Below are 10,000 nucleotides of genomic sequence, written 5' to 3'. Positions count from 1 at the left end.
GTGTTAAGCTTTTGTCGTCGTTGTTGTAGACTGCACTCACTGGAATTCGCGTATCTGAGCTTTGGTTCAACCTGTCTGTTATGCATTCACGTTCCGTTTTCTATGGTTAATGTATTTGTTGTGTTGTTTTTATTGTTGCTGATAATCCACCGGAGGCTGATACAGATCATAGGGTCTTGAACGTTCAATTTTTTATCTTCGACATGCTGAGTGAATGTTGGGTACGTGTGTATTCCCATAATCCACATAACTCTTGGCATATTGATTGTGGGATTAAACAATATCCTGTGCTTAATTCTTTACCCTGGAATGTTTTGTTTCTATCTATCCGTCTGTTTAGTCTGTCTGTCTGTTTGTCTGTCTGCCTGCATCACCCTCTCTCTCTCTCTCTCTTTCTCTCTCTCGCCATGTATGTGTGTGTGTGTGTGTGTGTGTGTGTGTGTGTGTGTGTGTGTGTGTGTGTGTGTGTGCGTAAGGCCGGTAGCCTTACTAAAATCCCCAAGTTCCTGAATTATGTTTCTCTCTCTCTCACTCACTCTCTCTCTCTCTCACACACACACACACACACACACACACACACACACACACACACACACACACACACACACACACACACACACACACACACACACACACACACACACACACACACTCACTCACCATTGTACTTATACTTAAACGATCACAAATTGTGATCACTAACAATTACACAAACAAAGGCAACAAACAAATTACAGCATTCCCTTCCCCAGACCTGCACGAAATAAGCAAACTCACAAACAGGCTCCTGTGTGCAGAAAATAACAATCTACAGAAGTAGTGCATACAATATTTGATTATTGATAATTTTTTTTGTCCTAATCCCGCTTCCTTCGTCTCGCCTCTCACACACACGCCCTTCCAATATTATGTTTTTTTTCTTTCTCCAATTACTGACACTCACCCTCTCCATTTTACATTTTGTACTCTATCTTTTCCGCTTTCTGTTCTCCCTCTGTCTCTGTCTCTGTCTCTGTCTCTCTCTCTCTCTCTCTCTCTCTCTCTTTCTCTATCTGTGTCTCTCTCTCTTTCTTTCTTAGTCCCCTCCCCCTTGCCCCCCCCCCCACCCCCACCCCTCCACTCCCCTCCACCTCAACCGCCCCCCTTTTCATTCGAATATACAGAAATGTCGATTTCTAATGAATAATAACAATCATCATTATGATAGAAATGATAATAATCCAAATAATAATAATAATAATAATAATATCATTTATTTTCAGTCTGATATCATCATCTTAGATGAACAGACTATAAATAAATAAAGCAACCACTCTGTGTGGCAGACAGACAGACTATCAATAAATCAGCAACCTGTCTCACACATCTCAGTTCTGGCACCGTCTTTGACACGTATCTCTCATGGCTGTCATGGAGAGCCGGGTGGCAGTAAAGGTCAGAGTACAGTCATTAGCTGATGGTCCGAACTCGCCAGAGTTCTACCCTCACAACAGAGGTCGCCTAGCGTTGATGTGACTGACTGGAGCGTCCAAGGGCTCGAGTTCGAGTCTCATCACTGGACCACCGGGATTTGTTTATTCCAACCCCCCTCCTGTACTCCTCTACTAGACCGTGAGTGGTGATCTGGGTGCTTGTGTTTCGTTTGAGATAATATCGTAATCATGATAAATGATTAAAAAAAAAAAAAAAAAAAAAAAACGAGGTCCCGTGTGCAGAGTGAATTTGGCGCGCGTAAAAGAACCCTCGGCGACAAAGGAGATACCCATGGCAAATTTATGTAGAAAAAAAAAATTCTTTTCGGTTGTAAAGACAAAATACCTTGCCGAAAGAAAACTAGAACCAAAAGAAAGAAACAAAAGTGGGGGGTGGAGAGGGGGGGGGGGTTACTGCAGTGTGGCAAAGTTCTCTTCCCGGACAGAACCTCCTGAATTTCACACAGAGAAATCTGTTCATATAAGGTTACTAACTAGTAAGACAAGACAATACCATACAAAACATTAAACTCATCCTCTGCTCTGATCTGTGTTTCATTGCACGTTTCTTTGAGAGGATTCTTTTTTTTTTTCTTAGACTTCTGTAAAAACAAATGAAATTATTGTCAGCCACACACATTCTCTCTCCCTCCCTCTCTCTCTCTCCCTCTCTCTCTCTCTCTCTCTCTCTCTCTCTCTCTCTCTCTCAAAAATCAAATTGTATTAACATATGAAACACATTCCATTTCAACGAAACGAGAACCGGTAAAAACAAAACAAAACCAGTTGTCAAAGCCCCTGTCATATGAGCATGTTTGGGTTGTTTTGTTGTTGTTGTTGTTTATAGTTTACCTCTCGTTAGTTTAGCTGCTTCTGTTTACGTCTACGTTCCCTATCCCTAGAACGTGCCGCGAAGTTGTTCCTACTCCCGACGAGAAAACGAACGCTGAAATACCTTCTTGGTATCAACTTTTTTTTTCTTTTTTTTTAATAATAAATATCAGACCTGAAAGGAACATGTGCACCAGAACAGGAATGAGATAGATATACAGGTCCTCCTAATTTGGATACACACAGTCCATAAATAGACTGCACGCAAAGAAGACTTGTTAAGTACAAGTGGAAGCAGAAAGTAAATCTGGATTGAACTTTTTAGACTATAGCATAGAATTAGCTTCTTGTGATTGCAGCCTTCCGGGATTATATATTAAAAAAAAAAAAAAAAACCAACAACAAAAAACAACAACAACAACAAAACAAAAAACCTCACGCTTTTTGTGATTGCAGCCTTCCGGGATTATATATTAAAAAACAAAACAAAAAAAAACAAAACAAAAAAAACAACAACAACAAAACAAAAAAACCTCACGCTTTTTGCAATTCCGTGTGTGTGTGTGTGTATGTGTGTGTGTGTGTATTCGTGCATGCATGCTTGCGTGTTTTGTTGTTGTTTTGTTTGGGTTTTGTTGTTGTTGTTGTTTTGTTTTGCTATGTTTATTTTGTTTCGTTGATTTCGAAAATGTCCGCGTATTATCCCCATTTTATTTTCTCTCGTCTCTGTCCTTGTAAGTAAATATTTGCATTTATTGTTTAAGTGTGTCTTATTCCGTGACTCATTGCCTCTCCTTGTTCTTTGCCTCTTTCTGTCTCTGTCTTGCTCACTCTCTCTGTCTGTTTCTTTCTCTCTCTTTCTCTCTGTTTCACTCACTCTCTCTATTTCTCTCTTTCTCCCTCTCTGTCTGTCTGTCTGTCTCTCTGTCTCTGTCTTTGTCTCTCACTCTGTCTGTATGCCTGTCTGACTGTCTCTGTCCCTCTGTCTGTCTCCCTGTCTTTGTGTGTGCATATGAGTGTGTGTGTGTGTGTGTGTGTGTGTGTGTGTGTGTGTGTGTGTGTGTGTGTGTGTGTGTGTGTGTGGCGTGTGTCATACTTTTATGAACTGCGACCTGCTATTAACGAGTGTGGTGATGATGATGATGATGATGATGATGATGATGATGATGATGATGATGATGATGATGATGATGATGATGACCTGCCACTAACGACAACGATTCTGGTGATGATGATGATGATGATGATGATGACGACGACGGTGATGATAATGACGACGACGATGATGATGATGAGGATGAGGAAGACGATGACGACGATGATGATAATGACGGCGACGACGACGACTATGATGATGATGATGATGATGATGATGACGAACGAACGGAAAAGAGACCCTCTTGATGTGTTCCAGGTCCACAGGCCCACGAGGTGGGTCAGGGGGTGTGGGGGGACCTGGCAGGACAGGACGTCTGGTGCTCACCCACACCACACACCGAGGACCACAGTACAATAATCAACAGACCAAGGGGGGAGGAAGGGCGAAAAAAAACAGCACTGCAGGCAAAGGTCTGACACACTGAAAGACTGAATGACTGCCAGGTGTCTGAAAGAACACGTGCATGGTACGCGTCTCCTCCTTACAGTGTCCATAGAGAGAGAGAGGGAGAGAGACAGAGAGAGAGTTGTGTGTTGCGTAAACAGTACACACTCACAGAGAGAGACAGACTGCTCCCAGGAGAAGTGGTCAATAAACTGAGTTAGTGTCTTCTCTTTGGTGAAGTATGGCGTGGGAACTGGAAGGGGAGGAATGAACTGCTGGCGGTGTGCTTAGTTGTTGTCTTTGTTGTTTTTTTGTTTCTTGTTGTTGGGTGTTTTTTTTCTGGACAATATTTTCCTTACATAATGGATCCCAGTAGGAGAAAGGGAGGTTGGTAGATTGGAAGTGGTTCAACAGACGCAGTTTCTGTGTTTATATTGTTGTTTTGGGTTTGATATTGTCATTACAAAAAAACAACAACAAAAAAAAAAAAAAAACAAGAACACACAAAACACACAAAAATAGTAATACGTAAAGGAAACTAACTCCTTTTCGTGACGTACATGAATGTTGGAAGAGAAAAAAAAAAGTGCACTGATTCTATTTCCTTCAAAGAATACCCATCGGAACAATGTGTCAAAGTAAAAAAAAAAAAGTCCTGGGCTGATTATCTTGATCACTTCCTGAAGATGATCACTGAAGACATGATTCTGACGAAACAGTGATTAAAACGGCCTTCACTGTTTCCTGTTCTGCAGACTTCTTGTTGGCATTAGAAACAACCACGAAACTTCTGGAACGCACAAATTGTGCTTTGGGATTATTCAGGCATTTATATAAAACAAAATCCACATAAATGATTTATTTTTATTTCTATTTTTAATCATTACACGCAACATGTATTCAGGAGAACCTCATTCTGTACGTAAGTAAATACAGTTTTGTCTTTAACTGAAGAACTGTCTTGACAGTCGTTCAGCATATCTGGGTTTGCTTTTTTCTAAGGACTTTATGCCAGGGTCACAAAATAACAGGACTGAAAGATCGTTATAAACTAAGTTGTGCGATGAAATATCGACAGAACGATTTGGAACTAAACAAGGAGAACAAAACCTGGTAGGACTGAAGAATGCCAGTGATCCCGCAAACATTCTAAGAAGCTGTGATCTCCGCTGTGTGTTCTCTGTTGTGCCGTTTGATGATAACGATGACACGAAACTAGTTACATTCAGAAGTGAAACTAATCAACCCACGATGACACAACAACTTGCCGCGGAGTGAGAACGCCAGTGATGACGACACATCCAGAACTGACAGAAGGGGTCAGCACGTGAGGTCAGCACGCGCTCGTCACGTGGAATGAGTCACGCGTACCCACTCCCATCCTGACCACCATGTCACGCAGGTCAGAGGGGGACGTCCAGGGGGAGTACCGCTACGACAGCGGACCCCTCCCGGCCCCGCGAAAAAGAGGAGGAGAAGGAAGAGGAGGAGAGGGTGGTGGGATCTCCATTCCCATCATTTCAGAAACCACCGTCCCTTCCGCGCCCATCCCCACCACCACCACCACCAGCCACGTGAGTCCGAAAACTTTCCGGGAGGACGTGGGAGGCGGCGGCGTGATGTCGGCCCAGTCCCGCCAGTTCTTGTCCCCCGACGTCGGCTACGGCTACCACCACCACCACCACCTCCTCGGGGGAGGAGGAGGAGGAGGAGGATGGGGAGGAGGGGGAGGAGGAGTGTTGGGAGGAGGGGGGACCAACTTGGAGCGGGTGCCCAGCGTGAACCGCCTGCAGCCTCAGAGTTCCACAGAGACCAGCGGGCTGGGCGAGACCATCACCTCCGGCTTCTCCTCCCAGGAGAGCGTCCACAGCGCCGTCAACTATCACCTGGAGGTGGGCACCCCCACTGCCACCACCCCCACCGCTGAGGACGGGGAGTCTGCAGGGGGGACTGGAGGGGGCGGCAGGTCTGGAAGGAGGTACATCGCCCCCCACCACCCAGCTCACTACCACGACCAGGCCAGCAGCCCTTACCACCGAAACCCCACCTCCCCTGCCCACTCCGCCAGCCCCCAAAGCCGCCGCCGTGTGGAGGGGGGACGGAGTTTGAGTCCCCAGGAGGCCCGCCATTTGGTGGCGGGACAACCCCCGACGACGTCATCGTCGCTGAAGCACGCGCCTCGCGCCAACAACACCAACAGGCGGGCACGTGATCGCGTGCACGGGGACGATAGCTCTGAGGGGAGAGGGTTCGGGACTTCCCACAGCGGAGGCGGGGGGACCCACTTTCCGGGCGGGGAGGGGGTGGGGGGCAGGGAGGACTTGGACAAGAGGAGCTCGCGGGGAGGAGGAGGAGGGGGGCATGGCTCCAGGGACAGGGACGTGGACCGCAGAAGGGAGGCGGGGGGAGGTGGAGGAGGAGGGGGACGGAGAGGAGGAGGAGGTGGGAACGGAGCGGAGGGTGGAGGAGGCGGGGAGAGGGAGAGGGAACGAGCGACGAGCGAAGCTGCGGTGGGGGTGGTGGAGAGAGGTGGCAGCCGGCCGCGTGCAGCGGGGGATATTGATCGCGCGGGCCCGCCTCGCGCCAGGCAGAGACACGGCACTGCCGCCACCGCCACAGGCACAGCAGCGGAGAGGAGCAGCCGAGGCAGCGACAGCGCAGGTAGCCGCACGGCCCATTCACCTGTGCAGCAGCATCCCGCCTCTCCCCCCACCGACAGGGACAGGGACCGAGGCGTCACCGAGCCACACAGCAGGGAGGCGAGGATCGGGGGCGAGAAAGTTTCCTCCTCCTCCCGGCAAAGAGACAAAGAGAAAAGCTCTCGCTCCTCGCCCAAGGACAAAGGCAGCGCACGGGACAAAGAGAGAGGAGGTGTGTACAAAACTTCCTCCAGGGACAGCGTGGTCCGCAGCCCGGAACCATCGCTGAGCCGTGACGGTTCCAGGGATGGGGGCAACGGGAAGAGACGCGACAGCTCCTCCAGCAAACGGGAGAGTCCCGTGTGCAAAGAGTTCAGTGCCTACCGTCAGCAGGACGTCTACTCCCTAGCGGACAATGGAGTCAGGGATACGGACTTCGTCTACCCCACCAAGACCTCCACAGCAAGCGCCAGCGGTAAAGACGGCAAGTCCTCCACCACCACCACCACCGTCAGTAGGGACAGCGGGAGGGAGAAAACCCCTACACATTCCGACAGCAAACGGAGGGAGAAGACTCTAGAGAAGCAGAAGTCTCGTGATAGCGGTATCGGCAGGACTTTGGACAGGTCCCACTCCAGGGAAGCGGCCCAGGAGCGGACTCTAGAGAAGCAGCTCTCCCGTGACAGTGGCACGGGGAAGAGCGTGGAGGGACAGTCCCCGCGGGAACCAAGTCGTGTGGACATCACAGGGCGCCAGATCTTTCCTGGGAGCGGTGACGCAGACGACGCTCCTGATCCCAGAGAACGCAGTGCACCGGACAGGAGCAGGGACAGCAGCTCTGTCAGAGACCACAGCTGGGACAGGACCTTGTCCAAGCACAGCTCGGCGGACTCTCCCGGTGCCAGACCCGCTCGCAGGGTGAGCAGAGAACGAACTCTAGAGAGACAGCGTTCTGTGGACGACACTCTGCCTGACGATCTCCCGGACAGGAGGGTCACACCTTCAAGGTCAGAGAGCAGAGAGAGTTCAACAGGCGAACGAACATCCGCTGAAGCAGCGAGAGGGAATCCTCACAGGTCGTTTTCCAGGGAGAGAACTCTAGAAAGACAGACATCGGTTGATAACCCTAAACGATCGGAACACGGCGAAAAGGGAGACAAATCTGACAATACTCAGAGACGGTTTTCCAGAGGAAGAACTTTAGAAAAGCAGACGACTATTCCAGAAACAGACACATTCAGTCCAGAGAGAACAGGAAACCCTTTCAGAGAGACCTCGAAAAGCAGAAGTCAAGACAGACGACCCCCAACAGAAGAAATCCAGCTAAGAGATCTCAGCAGAGAAAAGCGGAAAACTCACAGCCATCCTCCTCAGGAGGAGGACGCCGCCTACAGCAAACATCCTCCTCCAGAAGGCGGCTCTCACAGAGCCTCGGGCAGCAGCCCCAGACGCCAGGAGAGCGGGAGACGCCCGAGCGGCGACAGACAGGCGGAAGAAGGGGCGGACAACGACCGCCACCCTCAGAGAAGAGTCAGCAGGGAAAGAACTCTAGACAGGCAGTGGTCTGTGGACGAGACGAGACAAGTCCTCCGCGAGGAGCACAGCCACGACCCTTCACCACCGCCACCACCACCGCCACGGAGACAGACTCGTTCAGGGGACCCTCCTCTGACCCAGCAGACTCCCTCCTCCTCCGGTGGTGAGAGACGGGGCGCCAGACACGAGGCACGAGCCCAGGACCCTTCCCACGTGCTCGGACCACGCCCTCACGACCACGCCGACGCCAGCCAGGCTGCAGGAAGGCACAGGAGCGGGGACCTCGCCCTTGGCGGCAGAACCTCCTCCAGCGAGGAGAAGGACAAGCTCCGGGACGCTCCGCGTGATGCCCCGAGACACCGACGTGACAGTCAGGGCAGGGGCGCGGAGAGACGGGACACCGAGGACAGAGGTGCCGACAGGCGCGACGAATCGGAAGACAGGAGCTCCGATCGGCGAGACAGCCACGGCCGACCTGCTGCGGAAAGTAGCAGGAGAAGAAGCGTAGAAAGACACGACCCTGACGGGAAAGTTGCGGACAGACATGGGAGCCAGCAAGGGAGTACAGAGAGGTACAGCTCTGAGGGCGGAAGCGTGGACAGACACGACTCAGAGGACATCAGCACGGACCGACGTGACAGTCAGAGCACGGTGGTAGACAGACGTGACCTGGAGGAGAGGAACCGAGACAGACGGGACAGTCAGAGCAGGCGGGCAGACAAGCGTGATAGCCTGGACAGAGGCGTGGACAGACGCGATTCTGAGGAGAGGGGCAGAGACAGACGTGATAGTCACAGCAGGAGTATAGACAGACGTGACAGTCACAGCAGGAGTAGTATAGACAGACGTGACACAGAGGAGAGAAGTAGAGACAGACGCGATAGTCACAGCAGGAGCATAGACAGACGTGACAGTCACAGCAGGAGTAGTATAGACAGACGTGACACAGAGAAGAGAAGACGAGATAGTCAAAGTAGGAGTATAGACAGACGTGAAACTGAGGAGAGGGGTAGAGACAGACGTGACAGTCACAGCAGGAGCAGCACAGACAGACGTGACACAGAAGAGAGAAGCAGAGACAGACGAGATACCGAGAAGAGTAGAGACAGACGCGACCCTCACGGTAGAAGCGAAGACAGACGTGACATTGACCCGAGCAGCAGAGACAAGCGCGACAGTCGGGGCAGAAACATAGACAGACACGGCAGAGGTATAGACAGACACGGCAGAGGTACAGACGGCCACGGTAGAACCTCAGACAGACGTGACATCGAGGACAGAAGGGCGGCCAGACAGGACAGTGGGGGTGTAGACACTGACGACAGGGCTGTGGACACATACGGCACAGAGGAGGACGCAGACAGGCCTGAAAGGAGGAGTGCACACACACGGGACAACCATCCCAGAACCACCGACCGACGTGATACCAAGGAGAGACACCCCGAAGACCGACGCCCCGCACCTGACAGCACGCTGTCTAGCACCAGCCAAGGGAGAGGGGCTGCCACTTCTCGGACCAAACACGGCGTAGACACCCCCACCAGCCGCCAGGACAAACGACCTCGTGCCCAGACCCTTCAAACGGTTGAAGTCCACAGGAGTCAAGACGGGTCGGACGAAGCCCACAGACGGGGCAGAAGCGAGCACAAAGGAGACAAAGTCCGACACAGGTCGCACGACCGATCAAACATCAACGCCGGTCCCGAGTCCAGTGCTAGACCAGCAGGAGAAGTAGCTGCAGGAGCGAACACCCCACAACGAAGAGCCCGTAGACTGCCAGTGCCGGGTCACGTCGACACAGGATCTGGCGAAAGACGTCAGCGGCACGAGTCCGGGGAACGGTCTCATCGGCCTGATCCCAGGATCGTCACCACCAACAGGCAGACCGGAGACACCACCGACGGTGTTCGTCATCCGACGTCCAGACCCGTTCACGGCGAGGTTCAGAGAGTGAAGGCGGAAGAGAGGGCGGGAGTCCA

At 51.3% G+C, this 10,000-nt stretch overlaps 1 protein-coding gene across 1 annotated transcript in view; it reads left to right on the top strand.

The window, feature by feature from the left end:
- Positions 1-1,401: 1,401 nt before the first annotated feature.
- Positions 1,402-10,000, top strand: part of LOC143287252 (uncharacterized) — a 196,925-nt gene continuing 188,326 nt past the window's right edge. Inside the window, exons 1-5 of the mRNA XM_076595197.1 lie at positions 1,402-1,495; positions 3,718-3,778; positions 5,249-5,501; positions 5,640-6,255; positions 6,397-10,000. The exon at positions 6,397-10,000 is cut by the window's right edge and continues 1,682 nt beyond it. Coding sequence (XP_076451312.1) covers positions 1,402-1,495; positions 3,718-3,778; positions 5,249-5,501; positions 5,640-6,255; positions 6,397-10,000 — 4,628 coding nt within the window. The remainder of the gene's footprint in view (positions 1,496-3,717; positions 3,779-5,248; positions 5,502-5,639; positions 6,256-6,396) is intronic.

This window comes from Babylonia areolata, chromosome 11 (assembly GCF_041734735.1).
Source record: "Babylonia areolata isolate BAREFJ2019XMU chromosome 11, ASM4173473v1, whole genome shotgun sequence".
NCBI classification, from domain to species: Eukaryota; Metazoa; Mollusca; class Gastropoda; order Neogastropoda; family Buccinidae; genus Babylonia; species Babylonia areolata.
Note: the sequence above shows the minus strand (reverse complement) of the source record. Positions and strands in the feature narration are given on the sequence as shown.